The 19,518-nt window shown below is 48.3% G+C and overlaps 1 protein-coding gene across 1 annotated transcript in view; it reads right to left on the bottom strand.

The window, feature by feature from the left end:
- The window catches only part of LOC309543597 (uncharacterized protein), a 38,679-nt gene extending 22,375 nt beyond the window's left edge, over positions 1-16,304 (bottom strand). The window contains exons 1-4 of the mRNA XM_082276057.1: positions 16,152-16,304; positions 9,970-10,062; positions 9,766-9,900; positions 7,520-8,050 (exon numbers count right to left, since the gene is read on the bottom strand). Of these exons, the coding sequence (XP_082132183.1) occupies positions 7,520-8,050; positions 9,766-9,900; positions 9,970-10,062; positions 16,152-16,185 (793 nt within the window). The 5' untranslated portion in view covers positions 16,186-16,304. The remainder of the gene's footprint in view (positions 1-7,519; positions 8,051-9,765; positions 9,901-9,969; positions 10,063-16,151) is intronic.
- Between the last annotated feature and the right edge of the window lie 3,214 nt (positions 16,305-19,518).

Below are 19,518 nucleotides of genomic sequence, written 5' to 3'. Positions count from 1 at the left end.
ATCTGAATGGAGACCACCAGAAGGGACTCTAACCCTCTCTTCTCCTTCCTCCGCCCTCCTGCACTGATATCTGAATGGAGATCACCAGGAGAGACTCTAACCCTCTCTTCTCCTTCCTCCACCCTCCTGCACTGATATCTGAATGGAGACCACTAGGAGTGATGCTAACCATCTCTTCTTCTTTCTCACCCCCTGCACTAACTGAATGGAGACTACCAGGGGTGACTCTCTAATCCCCCAACCCCCTGCACTGATATCGGAGTTGAAACCACCAGGAATGACGCTGACCCACTCTTCCCTTTCCTCTACCCCCCCTGCACTGATATCTGAATGGAGATCACTAGGAGAGACTCTAACCCTCTCTTCTCCTTCCTCCGCCCTCCTGCACTGATATCTGAATGGAGATCACCAGAAGGGACTCTAACCCTCTCTTCTCCTTCCTCCACCCTCCTGCACTGATATCTGAATGGAGATCACTAGGAGTGACTCTAACCCTCTCTTCTCCTTCCTCCGCCCTCCTGCACTGATATCTGAATGGAGATCACCAGGAGACACTCTAACCCTCTCTTCTCCTTCCTCCACCCTCCTGCACTGATATCTGAATGGAGATCACTATAAGGGACTCTAACCCTCTCTTCTTCCTCCACCCTCCTGCACTGATATCTGAATGGAGACCACCAGGAGTGACTCTAACCCTCTCTTCTCCTTCCTCCGCCCTCCTGCACTGATATCTGAATGGAGATCACTATAAGGGACTCTAACCCTCTCTTCTTCCTCTACCCTCCTGCACTGATATCTGAATGGAGATCACCAGAAGGGACTCTAACCCTCTCTTCTCCATCCTCCACCCTCCTGCACTGATATCTGAATGGAGATCACTAGGAGTGACTCTAACCCTCTCTTCTCCTTCCTCCGCCCTCCTGCACTGATATCTGAATGGAGATCACTATAAGGGACTCTAACCCTCTCTTCCCCATCCTCCACCCTCCTGCACTGATATCTGGATGGAGATCACCAGGAGTGACTCTAACCCTCTCTTCTTCCTCCACCCTCCTGCACTGATATCTGAATGGAGATCACCAGGAGTGACTCTAACCCTCTCTTCTCCTTCCTCCACCCTCCTGCACTGATATCTGAATGGAGATCACCAGAAGGGACTCTAACCCTCTCTTCTCCTTCCTCCACCCTCCTGCACTGATATCTGAATGGAGATCACCAGAAGGGACTCTAACCCTCTCTTCTCCTTCCTCCGCCCTCCTGCACTGATATCTGAATGGAGATCACTAGGAGTGACTCTAACCCTCTCTTCTCCTTCCTCCGCCCTCCTGCACTGATATCTGAATGGAGATCACTAGGAGTGACTCTAACCCTCTCTTCTCCTTCCTCCGCCCTCCTGCACTGATATCTGAATGGAGATCACCAGAAGGGACTCTAACCCTCTCTTCTCCTTCCTCCACCCTCCTGCACTGATATCTGAATGGAGATCACTAGGAGTGACTCTAACCCTCTCTTCTCCTTCCTCCGCCCTCCTGCACTGATATCTGAATGGAGATCACCAGAAGGGACTCTAACCCTCTCTTCTCTATTCTCCAACCTCCTGCACTGATATCTGAATGGAGACCACCAGGAGTGACTCTAACCCTCTCTTCTCCTTCCTCCACCCTCCTGCACTGATATCTGAATGGAGATCACTATAAGGGACTCTAACCCTCTCTTCTTCCTCTACCCTCCTGCACTGATATCTGAATGGAGATCACCAGAAGGGACTCTAACCCTCTCTTCTCCATCCTCCACCCTCCTGCACTGATATCTGAATGGAGATCACTAGGAGTGACTCTAACCCTCTCTTCTCCTTCCTCCGCCCTCCTGCACTGATATCTGAATGGAGATCACTATAAGGGACTCTAACCCTCTCTTCTTCCTCCACCCTCCTGCACTGATATCTGAATGGAGATCACCAGGAGTGACTCTAACCCTCTCTTCTCCTTCCTCCACCCTCCTGCACTGATATCTGAATGGAGATCACCAGAAGGGACTCTAACCCTCTCTTCTCCTTCCTCCACCCTCCTGCACTGATATCTGAATGGAGATCACTAGGAGTGACTCTAACCCTCTCTTCTCCTTCCTCCGCCCTCCTGCACTGATATCTGAATGGAGATCACTAGGAGTGACTCTAACCCTCTCTTCTCCTTCCTCCGCCCTCCTGCACTGATATCTGAATGGAGATCACCAGAAGGGACTCTAACCCTCTCTACTCTATTCTCCAACCTCCTGCACTGATATCTGAATGGAGATCACCAGGAGTGACTCTAACCCTCTCTTCTCCTTCCTCCACCCTCCTGCACTGATATCTGAATGGAGATCACTATAAGGGACTCTAACCCTCTCTTCTTCCTCCACCCTCCTGCACTGATATCTGAATGGAGACCACCAGGAGTGACTCTAACCCTCTCTTCTCCTTCCTCCGCCCTCCTGCACTGATATCTGAATGGAGATCACTATAAGGGACTCTAACCCTCTCTTCTTCCTCTACCCTCCTGCACTGATATCTGAATGGAGATCACCAGAAGGGACTCTAACCCTCTCTTCTCCATCCTCCACCCTCCTGCACTGATATCTGAATGGAGATCACTAGGAGTGACTCTAACCCTCTCTTCTCCTTCCTCCGCCCTCCTGCACTGATATCTGAATGGAGATCACTATAAGGGACTCTAACCCTCTCTTCTTCCTCCACCCTCCTGCACTGATATCTGAATGGAGATCACCAGGAGTGACTCTAACCCTCTCTTCTCCTTCCTCCACCCTCCTGCACTGATATCTGAATGGAGATCACCAGAAGGGACTCTAACCCTCTCTTCTTCCTCCACCCTCCTGCACTGATATCTGAATGGAGATCACCAGAAGGGACTCTAACCCTCTCTTCTCCTTCCTCCACCCTCCTGCACTGATATCTGAATGGAGACCACCAGAAGGGACTCTAACCCTCTCTTCTCCTTCCTCCGCCCTCCTGCACTGATATCTGAATGGAGATCACTAGGAGTGACTCTAACCCTCTCTTCTCCTTCCTCCACCCTCCTGCACTGATATCTGAATGGAGATCACCAGAAGGGACTCTAACCCTCTCTTCTCCTTCCTCCACCCTCCTGCACTGATATCTGAATGGAGATCACCAGGAGAGACTCTAACCCTCTCTTCTCCTTCCTCCACCCTCCTGCACTGATATCTGAATGGAGACCACCAGGAGTGACTCTAACCCTCTCTTATCCTTCTTCCACCCTCCTGCACTGATATCTGAATGGAGACCACTAGGAGTGATGCTAACCATCTCTTCTTCTTTCTCACCCCCTGCACTAACTGAATGGAGACTACCAGGGGTGACTCTCTAATCCCCCAACCCCCTGCACTGATATCGGAGTTGAAACCACCAGGAATGACGCTGACCCACTCTTCCCTTTCCTCTACCCCCCCTGCACTGATATCTGAATGGAGACCACCAGGAGAGACTCTAACCCTCTCTTCTCCATCCTCCACCCTCCTGCACTGATATATGAATGGAGATCACTATAAGGGACTCTAACCCTCTCTTCTCCTTCCTCCACCCTCCTGCACTGATATCTGAATGGAGATCACCAGAAGGGACTCTAACCCTCTCTTCTCCTTCCTCCGCCCTCCTGCACTGATATCTGAATGGAGATCACCAGAAGGGACTCTAACCCTCTCTTCTCCTTCCTCCACCCTCCTGCACTGATATCTGAATGGAGATCACTAGGAGTGACTCTAACCCTCTCTTCTCCTTCCTCCACCCTCCTGCACTGATATCTGAATGGAGATCACTATAAGGGACTCTAACCCTCTCTTCTTCCTCTACCCTCCTGCACTGATATCTGAATGGAGATCACTAGGAGTGACTCTAACCCTCTCTTCTCCTTCCTCCACCCTCCTGCACTGATATCTGAATGGAGATCACTAGGAGTGACTCTAACCCTCTCTTCTCCTTCCTCCGCCCTCCTGCACTGATATCTGAATGGAGATCACTAGGAGTGACTCTAACCCTCTCTTCTCCTTCCTCCACCCTCCTGCACTGATATCTGAATGGAGATCACTAGGAGTGACTCTAACCCTCTCTTCTCCTTCCTCCACCCTCCTGCACTGATATCTGAATGGAGATCACCAGAAGGGACTCTAACCCTCTCTTCTCCTTCCTCCGCCCTCCTGCACTGATATCTGAATGGAGATCACTAGGAGTGACTCTAACCCTCTCTTCTCCTTCCTCCACCCTCCTGCACTGATATCTGAATGGAGATCACTAGGAGTGACTCTAACCCTCTCTTCTCCTTCCTCCGCCCTCCTGCACTGATATCTGAATGGAGATCACCAGAAGGGACTCTAACCCTCTCTTCTCCTTCCTCCGCCCTCCTGCACTGATATCTGAATGGAGATCACCAGAAGGGACTCTAACCCTCTCTTCTCCTTCCTCCGCCCTCCTGCACTGATATCTGAATGGAGATCACCAGAAGGGACTCTAACCCTCTCTTCTCCTTCCTCCGCCCTCCTGCACTGATATCTGAATGGAGATCACTAGGAGTGACTCTAACCCTCTCTTCTCCTTCCTCCACCCTCCTGCACTGATATCTGAATGGAGATCACCAGAAGGGACTCTAACCCTCTCTTCTCCTTCCTCCGCCCTCCTGCACTGATATCTGAATGGAGATCACCAGAAGAGACTCTAACCCTCTCTTCTCCTTCCTCCACCCTCCTGCACTGATATCTGAATGGAGATCACTAGGAGTGACTCTAACCCTCTCTTCTCCTTCCTCCACCCTCCTGCACTGATATCTGAATGGAGATCACTAGGAGTGACTCTAACCCTCTCTTCTCCTTCCTCCACCCTCCTGCACTGATATCTGAATGGAGACCACCAGGAGTGATTCTTCCCCTCTCTTCCCCTTCCTCTACCCTCCTGCACTGATATCTGAATGGAGATCACTAGGAGTGACTCTAACCCTCTCTTTTCCTTCCTCCGCCCTCCTGCACTGATATCTGAATGGAGATCACCAGAAGGGACTCTAACCCTCTCTTCTCCTTCCTCCGCCCTCCTGCACTGATATCTGAATGGAGATCACCAGAAGGGACTCTAACCCTCTCTTCTCCATCCTCCACCCTCCTGCACTGATATCTGAATGGAGATCACTAGGAGTGACTCTAACCCTCTCTTCTCCTTCCTCCACCCTCCTGCACTGATATCTGAATGGAGATCACTAGGAGTGACTCTAACCCTCTCTTCTCCTTCCTCCACCCTCCTGCACTGATATCTGAATGGAGATCACTATAAGGGACTCTAACCCTCTCTTCTCCTTCCTCCGCCCTCCTGCACTGATATCTGAATGGAGATCACTAGGAGTGACTCTAACCCTCTCTTCTCCTTCCTCCACCCTCCTGCACTGATATCTGAATGGAGATCACTAGGAGTGACTCTAACCCTCTCTTCTCCTTCCTCCACCCTCCTGCACTGATATCTGAATGGAGATCACTATAAGGGACTCTAACCCTCTCTTCTCCTTCCTCCACCCTCCTGCACTGATATCTGAATGGAGATCACTAGGAGTGACTCTAACCCTCTCTTCTCTATTCTCCACCCTCCTGCACTGATATCTGAATGGAGACCACCAGGAGACACTCTAACCCTCTCTTCTCCTTCCTCCGCCCTCCTGCACTGATATCTGAATGGAGATCACTATAAGGGACTCTAACCCTCTCTTCTTTCTCCACCCTCCTGCACTGATATCTGAATGGAGATCACCAGAAGGGACTCTAACCCTCTCTTCTCCTTCCTCCGCCCTCCTGCACTGATATCTGAATGGAGATCACTATAAGGGACTCTAACCCTCTCTTCTTCCTCCACCCTCCTGCACTGATATCTGAATGGAGACCACCAGGAGTGACTCTAACCCTCTCTTCTCCTTCCTCCACCCTCCTGCACTGATATCTGAATGGAGACCACCAGAAGGGACTCTAACCCTCTCTTCTCCTTCCTCCGCCCTCCTGCACTGATATCTGAATGGAGATCACTATAAGGGACTCTAACCCTCTCTTCTTCCTCTACCCTCCTGCACTGATATCTGAATGGAGACCACCAGGAGACACTCTAACCCTCTCTTCTCCTTCCTCCGCCCTCCTGCACTGATATCTGAATGGAGATCACTATAAGGGACTCTAACCCTCTCTTCTCCATCCTCCACCCTCCTGCACTGATATTTGAATGGAGACCACCAGGAGACACTCTAACCCTCTCTTCTCCTTCCTCCACCCTCCTGCACTGATATCTGAATGGAGATCACCAGAAGGGACTCTAACCCTCTCTTCTCCTTCCTCCACCCTCCTGCACTGATATCTGAATGGAGATCACCAGGAGTGACTCTAACCCTCTCTTCTCCTTCCTCCACCCTCCTGCACTGATATCTGAATGGAGATCACCAGAAGGGACTCTAACCCTCTCTTCTCTATTCTCCACCCTCCTGCACTGATATCTGAATGGAGATCACTAGGAGTGACTCTAACCCTCTCTTCTCCTTCCTCCACCCTCCTGCACTGATATCTGAATGGAGATCACCAGGAGTGACTCTAGCCCTCTCTTCTTCTTCCTCCACCCTCCTGCACTGATATCTGAATGGAGATCACCAGAAGGGACTCTAACCCTCTCTTCTCTATTCTCCAACCTCCTGCACTGATATCTGAATGGAGATCACCAGGAGTGACTCTAGCCCTCTCTTCTCCTTCCTCCACCCTCCTGCACTGATATCTGAATGGAGACCACTAGGAGTGATGCTAACCATCTCTTCTTCTTTCTCACCCCCTGCACTAACTGAATGGAGACTACCAGGGGTGACGCTCTAATCCCCCAACCCCCTGCACTGATATCGGAGTTGAAACCACCAGGAATGACGCTGACCCACTCTTCCCTTTCCTCTACCCCCCCTGCACTGATATCTGAATGGAGACCACCAGGAGTGATTTTTCCCCTCTCTTCCCCTTCCTCCACCCTCCTGCACTGATATCTGAATGGAGACCACCAGGAGAGACTCTAACCCTCTCTTCTCCTTCCTCCGCCCTCCTGCACTGATATCTGAATGGAGATCACTAGGAGTGACTCTAACCCTCTCTTCTCCTTCCTCCACCCTCCTGCACTGATATCTGAATGGAGATCACTAGGAGTGACTCTAACCCTCTCTTCTCCTTCCTCCGCCCTCCTGCACTGATATCTGAATGGAGATCACTAGGAGTGACTCTAACCCTCTCTTCTCCTTCCTCCGCCCTCCTGCACTGATATCTGAATGGAGATCACTAGGAGTGACTCTAACCCTCTCTTCTCCTTCCTCCACCCTCCTGCACTGATATCTGAATGGAGATCACCAGAAGGGACTCTAGCCCTCTCTTCTCCTTCCTCCACCCTCCTGCACTGATATCTGAATGGAGACCACCAGGAGTGACTCTAACATTCATATTTAAGGGGGTTTCTCACCTTCACATGGGGTCAGTGTGTGGGCGGAGTCCTCCTCCTCGCTCATAGCTGGGGAGTCCACCTCTCCGTTCAGGCTGAGGGCCATCTTGCTGGACATGAGGCTTAGCATGTGCTTCTCATACGGCCAGAAGAAGACGTTGACTTGCTTGCCGCCTCTCTGCTTGGCCAGTTTCTCCTTCACCTTCTTCTTGATGTCGGAGTACCTCTTCTTACACTGAGCCACAGTGCGAGTATGGTGGGAGATACTGTTCACTGCCGCCACAATGTCCCTCCAGATCTCCTTCTTCTCTGCCGCCGAGGTTCCCGTTATCAGTCTGCCCAGAATCTTCTCATAATTCTCAGAGATATTCTTCACCAGGACATTGTTCTCCCGATCGCTGAACTTCACGTTCCTCAGCCGTTCCCTTTCCAGGAACCGTGCCGTTTCTCCACGTGAGGGGCGGGACAGAACCGTCCCCGGATGCCTACGCTGCCGGACAGCGCTGAAACGGTTTGATGGGGCAACGTACGCCGAGATCCCCGAAGATGCTCCTGTATGAAATACATAGAGAAGGTCAGGACATGGGAAGTATAACCAGCCTGTCTGATCGTTTACATGCGATTACTGCCGGCAGCTATACCCGCTAGCAGTAATCATCGTGTTCCCTGCGCTCTCAGCTGGCAGAACACAACTGCGTCGCGGGGAAGCATTCCTCCATCAATACAGCCAGTCATTCATATGTGAAGGCAAAGGAAATAGAACTGGCATGTTCACTATTGTGACCAACCTAGCCGGGACAGGGGCTTTTGGAGAGGACTGGGAGGAAGCCTCTTACCCACTGACTATGGGCCCTGGCTTTTGGGGGCCACTACTCTTTGAGAGGCGTATGCCTGGGGGACCCTTGTGGTAAAGTCCATGTCTCCCCAAGACATATAGACTCTAAGACATTAGGCCCGGGGTCCTTGTTTAGGGCCTAGCTGCCTCATTTAAAATAGTGACTGCGTCACACTGTGAGACTAGCAGATGTTGAGGTCATCAGAAAGACACCAGTCTGGGGTCCCTGGCCATAATGTGCTTATTGTAAGTAAGTCTCCTGCTATAGTCTGTTGCCTACTAGTCTGAGGAGGGGGGAGATCATGGTTTGTATTTGTAATTGTGCTAATTAACTCACCTACTGTCTTCTAGCAAACTATTGGGGGATGTGTTTATACTTGTAATAATGTGTATTGTACTTTGTGAGCTCGATGCAGGACAGTCTGACCTGGAATGAGATCCCCATTTGTCCAGCTGACTAGTTGTTTAAGAAACTTAATGTTTATAGTGCTAATTATATTTCTGTATACAGTTACGTTTACATATGATAATGTGATCATCCTCACCTGAGTGTATAAAAAGCCTGTATTCTTCTTCAATAAAGAGTTCCAGTTTTGCAGCTAAACTAGTCCTGTCTAGTTCTTGGTTGCAATATGCGGCTATTATATCTGATATCTATGTTCAGACTGGAGGAAGCCGTATACTGACGGAAGCACTCAAGTAGAGTGTGGGATGGTTCTATTACAACTACCTCTTCTTCCGTTTATAAATGAACACAGAAACGCTCACACTGAGTAATCCCGTGGGAGCCAGAAAAAAGCGTGAGGGTGAGGCGTGTCAAGGTGTCCGCCTTATTGTAACCTGCCTTTTTTGTGGCATTGGTGCAGTAAAGGCTTCTTTCTGGAAACTAGACCATGCAGCTCATTTGGCGTCAAGTATCATTGTATTGTGCTCCTTGAAACCACCAAACAGTATCTTTCCACAGCAGCCGGTATTTCTCACCTGTGGGGGGTTTTCTTAGTATCCCGAACAATTCTTCTGGCATGTGGCTGCAATCTTTCTTGGCTCGGTATCAAGAGATCCCTAAATTTTCCCCCTCTTAATAAATGATTGAACAGTACTGACTGGCATTTTCAAGGCTTTGGATAGCTTTTTAATATCCCTTTCCATCTTTATAAGGATCCATTACCTTGTTACGCAGGTCTTTTGACAGTTCTTTTCTGCACCCCATATCTAAGTATCTAGCTTACTCAGTGCATCCATGTGAGAGCTAACACACTCACTGACTAGTTATACCCAGACACCACAGATGTGAGAAATTACCTCCTGTGTGTGTCACCTTGTGTGTCTGTACCAAGGCCAGAGGGGAGGGGGGACTTTTCATCACAACGGTATGCGGTATTATACAGAATGCGGTCCCAGCGCAGTAATACACCCTGTACACGTCACTCACCCAGCTCGGTCCTGGACAGAAGGATGTGGTCTCGGGGCAGCGGAGGTCCCCACCTGGACACGTCCTCCTCTGGCTCCACTTTCACGATGAGGTCAGGACCGGACTCCAGGCGCTCATACTGGATGCGGTCACTCTCTGTCACAGATGAAGAATGATATGACACCCCAAATATTACCCCTCCCCAATCTCTGCCTTTCCTCTTACCAGTTTTCATGCCGTCACTGACATCACATCGCTCTTTATGTTCAGAGTCCGCCACCAACTCCCGCTTCACCATTGGGAGTCCTCCATAAAGTCCTGAGGAATGGAAGATATAGTCATGAGTGTACCCAATATACCCGCTCCTACCCCCGACTGTACCCAATATACCCGCTCCTACCACCGAGTGTACCCAATATACCCGCTCCTACCCCCAAGTGTACCCAATATACCCGCTCCTACCCCCGAGTGTACCCAATATACCTGCTCCTACCCCCAAGTGTACCCCATATACCTGATCCTACCCCTGAGTGTACCCAATATACCCTCTTCTACCTCTCCAGGTTAGAGGTGAGTATATTGGGTACACGGGGAGATATAAGCGGGCATATTGGGTACACTCAGAATTAGGAGTGGGTATATTGGGTACACTCAGGAGTAGGGGTGGGTATATTCGGGGTAGAAGAGGGTATGCTGGGTACACTTGGGGTTAGCGGTGGGTATACTGGGTACACTAAGTGTACCCAACATACCCTCTTCTACCCCAAGTATACCCACCCCTACCCCTGAGTGTACCCAATATACCCACTCCTAATCCTGAGTGTACCCAATATACCCACGCCTAATCCTGAGTGTACCCAATATACCCACGCCTAATCCTGAGTGTACCCAATATACCCGCGCCTATCCCCGAGTGTACCCAATATACCTGCGCCTATCCCCGAGTGTATCCAATATACCCGCGCCTATCCCTGGGTGTACCCAATATACCCGCGCCTATCCCCGAGTGTACCCAATATACCTGCTCCTATCCCTGAGTGTACCCAATATACACGCGCCTATCCCCAAGTGTACCCAATATACCCGCGCCTATCACCGAGTGTATCCAATATATCCGCGCCTATCCCCGAGTGTATCCAATATACCCGCTGTTTATCACTGTTTGTATTGTTAATTGTGCTAATTAACTCACCTATTGTCTGCTAGCAAACTATTGGGGGATGTGTTTACACTTGTAATAATATGTATTGTAAAACCAAAAATATGCCGCTCTAGGTGAGTGACTGAATCTCACACGTGAACAGGAACCCAGGGTCCTGCACAGCTCGTCTGTGAGATTCAGAGACATGCAAAAATCCGGAATATTGCTACACTCCTTGGTAACTTTATTGAAGCATTAAAATCACATCACAGGTATGACGGAAACATAAAAGGTAACGCGTTTTGCGCTAAAGTCAGCGCTTACTCAAACCTCTAAAGTGCTGACTTTAGAGCGAAACGCGTTACCTTTTATGTTCCTGTCATACCTGTGATGTGATTTTAATGCTTCACTAAATTTACCAAGGAGTGCAGCAATATTCTGGATTTTTGCATGTCTGTAATGTGTATTGTACTGTGGGGATGGGTTTATACTTGTAATAATGTGTATTGTACTGTGGGAGGTCGATGCCAGACAGTCTGACCTGGAATGAGATCCCTGATTGTCCATGTGGCTAGTTATTTAATTAACTTAATGTTTATAGTATTAATTATTTCTGTACACAGTTACGTTTGCATATGATAATGTGATCAGCCTCACCTGAGTGTGTAGTGTATAAATAGCCTGTATTCTTGTTCAATAAACAGTTCCCATTTTGCAGTTAAACTAGCCCTGTCTAGTTCTTGGTTCCTTATCTATGTTCAGACTGGAGGAAGCGGTATACTGACTGAGGCACTCAAGTGGAGTTTGGGAAGGTTCCGTCACATTGGTGGGGAGCGGCGGGATGTTTCCTGAAGTCTGGGACATCCAAACCTCCCCCGGGATCCGAGGTCCGGATAGCAGAAGAGGAGCGTTACAGATACCAGCCACTATGGAAGAGGAATACGTAAGGAGAGTGCAAGAGATGCAGATAAAGTATAGAGGACCAGTGCCAATGCAGGTCCTGCTGGGATGCAATGACTCTGTCTGCCGGCAACTCTGGAAGGAAGAACTGAACTGAGAGCAGTGTTGCCAGGGAAAAATAATCTCCACCCAGGAAAGATCCTGGTCGCAAAACGATGTGCAAGTACTGTTATTGGGGAACAACCGCACAAGGAGTGCACAGCTGAGTTAAGCAGGCTGGTCCAGGCAGAGATGCGGTTGGACGAGAGCTACAAATCCATCTGCTGGTATGTAACCCTAGCATGCCTGTGGACAGCGGATGACAGCCCAATGGAAGGCTTTGGCTACAGCGGTCTGGGACTGTCATTAGAGAGGCTGTCCAAGGACCCTGACTTTGGGAGTGATCTGGAGTGGCGTTTACAGGAAATCTTGGAATAGTGAGCGTTTCCAGACGTTCAGGAATAGGAGCTAGAGATCGCCTATGGATGGCTGCTAGACTCTGCTCAGCAGCAGGTCTGGGCTCCCTTTACCTGGGACTATCCAGAATTACCAGCCGACAGTCCTGAAATCCTGGCTAATGTGTCAGCAATAAGAGCAGAGTGACGATGTGCTTTGTCCACCTCCAGCTATGAAAGTGGAGCTCTTATGGTGGATGCAGTAAGCGTTGACTCACCTTGACGATCCTGGTTCTGTACGGACAAGCTTGTATGTTAGAATGCGTCTGCCCAGCAGCTGGATGAGGGTATAGGAGATGGTGCAGCCGGCTCATCTCCCCAGCAGCGGAGAGGAGGTGGTCGTTCTTACTCCCCAGCCACCAGCTCCAGCAACTGGGGAGTTTATAGACTGCTGAGAAGGAACAACCCAGTGAACCTCCAGAAGAGGAGCAGGCATCAAGGCAGAGAAAGAGGACCTGCTAACCTCTGCCTGTAACAGAGGCCCTGGAGGCATTGTGCAAGGCCACCGCCTTTTCATTTTGCTCTCAGCGGAAGAGCTGGCATCAGGGCAGAACATTACTGACCTCTGCCCAGCACCAATAGCAGCTCTAGCCTTCCTGAGAGAAGAGGCAGCCGGCCTTTCTCCTACACCACTGACAGGGACCTGGGATTTCCCAAAAGCAGCATCTGTGGAGTAAGAGCAAACTTCTCCAGCCGAAGCACTGGCTGCAGAACAGAGTGCTGCCCAGCTTTGTCTATCCTTGACTGCAAACCCAGCATAAGCACTGGCAATTGGACGGAGGGTCCAAGACCTCTGCCCCACACCCACAGCAGTTCCGGAGACCCAGGGAGAGAGGGTGGTGGTTCTTCCTCCCCCGGCAGCAGACCAGGATCCAGGGGGAGAAAGAAGACTAGGTGGTTATCACAGTCAGGGAGAGGAGGTGGCCGTTCTCCCTCCCCAGCAGCAGATCTACTGTTTGGGAGAGAAGGTGGTGGTCCTCCTACTCCCCCTCCCAAAGGCAGACTTACAGTCTGGGAGAGGTGGTGGTCATTCACACTCCCCAGCAAGTCAGATATCCAGGGAGGGGAGGAAGCCATTCCCCTTCCCCAATGGCAGGCCAAAGACCAGGGAGAGGAGGTGGTCGTACTTTCTCCCCAGCGGCAGATCCACAGTCTGGGGGAGGAGGTGGTCACTCTCCCTCCCCAACAGTTAGCCAGAGCAGATCATGTGGGGTCCCAAGCAGAAGCGCTGGCATCAGGACAGAGTGCTACCAACCTCTGCCCAACACCGTCAACAACTCCAGAGTTCCAGGGAACCGGGGCAGGTGGCCCCTCTCCCCAGAGACGGGCTGATGTTGTGAATTTCCTACACCCAGCTAAAGAGCTCGCAACATGATAGAGTGCCGCTGGTCTCTGCCTAGCACCTTGTCAGGGTGCCAGAAAACCAGACCACACGGGAATGCAGGTAAAGTGAAGCAGTTTATTGGAGGAAACAATAATAATAATCGCACAGCAACAGTGAGGAAATGAGAGCAGGAACAAGCCGGGGTCGGATCCAGAAGGGGATAGTCTGCTGAAGCCAGGTCATCTGCCAAAGCCGGATCCTCAGCCGATGCCGGGTCAAGAGCAAGGAGAGGCGTCAGCCAATGCCGAGTCGAGAGCAAGGAGAGGCGTCAGCCAATGCCGGGTCGAGAGCAAGGAGAGGCGTCAGCCAATGCCGAGTCGAGAGCAAGGAGAGGCGTCAGCCAATGCCGAGTCGAGAGCAAGGAGAGGCGTCAGCCAATGCCGGGTCGAGAACCAGAAGAGTCGTCAGCCAATGCCAGGTTGAGAACCAGGAGAATCGTCAGCCAAGCCAGGCCATGCACGGAGGAACACGGAGAACAAAAGACTGCTAGCAGAGATGCCTCTTGGAGCACAAACACAAGGGCAATGATAGCTATAGTCAGGTGTGTGACATCATCAATGTGCGACGCCCAGAAAGCAGGAAGTGATGATGCAATCAGTCTATAAGAGGCAGCAGTCTGCACATGTCTAAGATGGCTGCCAACAGGAGGGCAAGGTAAGACCGTGACACACGGACAATGTCTCCATGGCTTCAGTCAGCCCCTCTGCCCAGCAAAGGACCGAGCCCTGGAATGGTAAAGACTATCCAGCTGGACAGAGATTCCACGACCTCTGACCCACACCTACGGAGGACATCTATTCCCTGCGGCCAAGAATAGAAATCATGTGGACCATCTATGAGGGTTCACTCTGCCCGACTAACACATGTCCAGTCTGGGACCTTGTAAGTCTACTTCTGGGATAAATGTGACAGACCCAACCAATACAGGGGCTATTGGAGGGGACTGCAGGCTGGCCTCTTGCCTACTATGGGCCCTGGCCTTTGAGGGGGCTCTATTCTTGGGAGGGGTGTGCCTGGGGGACCCTTGGAGTGGTCTTGCTTTGGATTGTGTGCCTCCCATTGGTCATAGAGTCACCTATTGTTTCTGTCTGTCTGATCATCTCTTGGAGATGTGATTAATATGGTGACCCCCTTACCTTGTTGTGGAACCATAGTGGGGTGTTCTGTGTTTATAATAATGTGTAATGTACTTTATATCCAGGGTAGTGGGCGGGGTGTCGGATTGTCTGGGCACCCTCTGACTAATCAAGGCTTGATGGTAATTAGCGGACTGTGCATTGTTTATGTTGGCTGTTCCTTAGATGTACTAATTGTCTAGGATCATGTGATCCGCCTATTACCTGATCTCCTGTGCTATACGGTATATTCTGGGTGACTTTACAATAAAGAGTTCCAGTTTACACCTAAGCTGGTGTCGCCTAGTGTGGCTGAGCTATAATACCGGATTCCTGAATGGAGGAAGCTGTATATGTTGATGGAGACACCCAAGCTGGGAGCTGGAAGGTTCATCACACCATCCTGACTGCTTGTCTGCCCAACTCCACCCACAATTCACAACCCCACCCACAATTCACAACTCCACCCACAATTTACATCTCCACCCACAATTCACAACTCCACCCACAATTCACAACTCCCCTCACAATTCACAACTCCACCCACAATTCCCAACTCCACCCACAATTCACAACCCCACCCACAATTCCCAACTCCACCCACAATTCCCAACTCCACCCAGAATTTACAAACTCCACCCAGAATTTACAAACTCCACCCAGAATTTACAAACTCCACCCACAATTCACAACTCCACCCAGAATTTACAAACTCCACCCAGAATTTACAAACTCCACCCAGAATTTACAAACTCCACCCACAATTCACAACTCCACCCACAATTCACAACTCCACCCACAATTCACAACTCCACCCACAATTCACAATTTTATATTGGTCTGCCAGATGGACAAATGTATTTGATGTTTATTAGGAAGGAGCAGAGTGTTGGAGGAACCGAACAAGGTTATGGCTAGAGTGTGGGGGGGGGGGGGGGGGTAGTCCTAGGCCAGACTGTGGGAGAAGCCCTAACCTGGTTGTGGCTAGAGTGTGGGAGGAGCCTAACGAGGTTATGGCTAGAGTGTGGGAGGAGCCTAACCAGGTTGTGTCTAGTGTGGGAGGAGCCTAACCTGGTTGTGGCTAGAGTGTGGGAGGAGCCGAATGAGGTTATGGCTAGAGTGTGGGAGGAGCCTAACCAGGTTGTGTCTAGTGTGGGAGGAGCCTAACCTGGTTGTGGCTAGAGTGTGGGAGGAGCCTAACCTGGTTGTGGTAAGACTGTGGGAGGAGCCTAACCTGGTTGTGGTAAGACTGTGGGAGGAGCCTAACCTGGTTGTGGTAAGACTATGGGAGGAGCCTAACCTGGTTGTGGTAAGACTATGGGAGGAGCCTAAGCAGGTTGTGGTGAGAGGAAACCTCCAGCCTCAGTACTCACCTATAGGACCTGAGAAGGGGAAGCGTTCTTCCATCCTGATCACCAGTGTCAGGAAAAAGGAGAGCCGGGACCTGGGATCAGAGGAGGGGGCCACAGAATCTGTACAACAAGAGAGAGAATTCAATACATGTCACCTACCACAGGAGGGCGATCAGAACACAGAATAGAACTTCTACATCTGTACAATACAATACTGATCACATTACACCTCCTCCCCCCATAACACAGAACACACTACACCCTCCTATACTGACCACACTATACCTCCCCTCCCCCATAATACAGAACACACTACACCCTCCTATACTGACCACACTATACCTCCCCTCCCCCATAACACAGAACACACTACACCCCCCCATACTGACCACACTATACCTCCCCCCCCTCGTCCTGAGCACATTACACCCTCCTATATACTGTATACACATCACTCTGTATATGTATTACACACAGTACTGACCAGAGTCACATCCTCCTCCCTGTATGGGAGATCACATTGCATGATGGGAAATGTAGTCCTCTGTCAGGAAATAAAATCAACATTTTTACTCAGTAAACTCCATTTCCCACAATGCATTTCACTTAATTCCTGTATCATCCAATCACCGAGTGATATCTTATATCTCCTCCTTTCAACTGTATACTCCGCCCACTGTATGTCTATTCACTTCACATACCGGAGAGCTCCGCCCCCTTCTATTTCCACCCCCAATAACTTTATCTGTTCTCTTCACCTCACAGATTGTCCGCTTCTCTGTGTGCTAATAAAGTTATCAGAGAGCAATGCATGCTGGGAGAATTCTATACCGGAAGTGACTCCGCCGCCATTATCCAGATATACAGGAAGTCATTTCTATTCACCTACTGACAGCGACTGTGCGACTCTGATATCATATACTGGATGTATACACCTCTCATCTCATTATATATTATTATATACCCAGCGACTGTGCGACTCTGATATCATATACTGGGTGTATACACCTCTCATCTCATTATATATTATTATTATATACCCAGCGACTGTGCGACTCTGATATCATATACTGGATGTATACACCTCTCATCTCATTATATATTATTATTATATACACCCAGCGACTGTGCGACTCTGATATCATATACTGGGTGTATACACCTCTCATCTCATTATATATTATTATTATATACCCAGCGACTGTGCGACTCTGATATCATATACTGGGTGTATACACCTCTCATCTCATTATATATTATTATTATATACCCAGCGACTGTGCGACTCTGATATCATATACTGGGTGTATACACCTCTCATCTCATTATATATTATTATTATATACACCCAGCGACTGTGCGACTCTGATATCATATACTGGATGTATACACCTCTCATCTCATTATATATTATTATTATATACACCCAGCGACTGTGCGACTCTGATATCATATACTGGATGTATACACCTCTCATCTCATTATATATTATTATTATATACCCAGCGACTGTGCGACTCTGATATCATATACTGGATGTATACACCTCTCATCTCATTATATATTATTATTATATACACCCAGCGACTGTGCGACTCTGATATCATATACTGGATGTATACACCTCTCATCTCATTATATATTATTATTATATACACCCAGCGACTGTGCGACTCTGATATCATATACTGGATGTATACACCTCTCATCTCATTATATATTATTATTATATACACCCAGCGACTGTGCGACTCTGATATCATATACTGGGTGTATACACCTCTCATCTCATTATATATTATTATTATATATACCCAGCGACTGTGCGACTCTGATATCATATACTGGATGTATACACCTCTCATCTCATTATATATTATTATTATTATATACACCCAGCGACTGTGCGACTCTGATATCATATACTGGATGTATACACCTCTCATCTCATTATATATTATTATTATACACCCAGCGACTGTGCGACTCTGATATCATATACTGGGTGTATACACCTCTCATCTCATTATATATTATTATATACACCCAGCGACTGTGCGACTCTGATATCATATACTGGGTGTATACACCTCTCATCTCATTATATATTATTATTATATACCCAGCGACTGTGCGACTCTGATATCATATACTGGATGTATACACCTCTCATCTCATTATATATTATTATTATATACACCCAGCGACTGTGCGACTCTGATATCATATACTGGATGTATACACCTCTCATCTCATTATATATTATTATTATATATACCCAGCGACTGTGCGACTCTGATATCATATACTGGGTGTATACACCTCTCATCTCATTATATATTATTATTATATACACCCAGCGACTGTGCGACTCTGATATCATATACTGGATGTATACACCTCTCATCTCATTATATATTATTATTATATACACCCAGCGACTGTGCGACTCTGATATCATATACTGGGTGTATACACCTCTCATCTCATTATATATTATTATTATACACCCAGCGACTGTGCGACTCTGATATCATATACTGGATGTATACACCTCTCATCTCATTATATATTATTATTATATATACCCAGCGACTGTGCGACTCTGATATCATATACTGGATGTATACACCTCTCATCTCATTATATATTATTATTATATATACCCAGCGACTGTGCGACTCTGATATCATATACTGGGTGTATACACCTCTCATCTCATTATATATTATTATTATATATACCCAGCGACTGTGCGACTCTGATATCATATACTGGATGTATACACCTCTCATCTCATTATATATTATTATTATATATACCCAGCGACTGTGCGACTCTGATATCATATACTGGGTGTATACACCTCTCATCTCATTATATATTATTATTATACACCCAGCGACTGTGCGACTCTGATATCATATACTGGATGTATACACCTCTCATCTCATTATATATTATTATTATATACACCCAGCGACTGTGCGACTCTGATATCATATACTGGGTGTATACACCTCTCATCTCATTATATATTATTATTATATACCCAGCGACTGTGCGACTCTGATATCATATACTGGGTGTATACACCTCTCATCTCATTATATATTATTATTATATATACACAGCGACTGTGCGACTCTGATATCATATACTGGATGTATACACCTCTCATCTCATTATATATTATTATATATACCCAGCGACTGTGCGACTCTGATATCATATACTGGGTGTATACACCTCTCATCTCATTATATATTATTATTATATATACCCAGCGACTGTGCGACTCTGATATCATATACTGGGTGTATACACCTCTCATCTCATTATATATTATTATTATATACCCAGCGACTGTGCGACTCTGATATCATAT

The sequence above is a fragment of the Pelophylax lessonae genome (genome assembly GCF_965119305.1).
Source record: "Pelophylax lessonae genome assembly, contig: HAP1_SCAFFOLD_261, whole genome shotgun sequence".
Lineage (NCBI taxonomy): Eukaryota > Metazoa > Chordata > Amphibia > Anura > Ranidae > Pelophylax > Pelophylax lessonae.
This window is presented reverse-complemented; position numbering and strand designations above follow the sequence as displayed.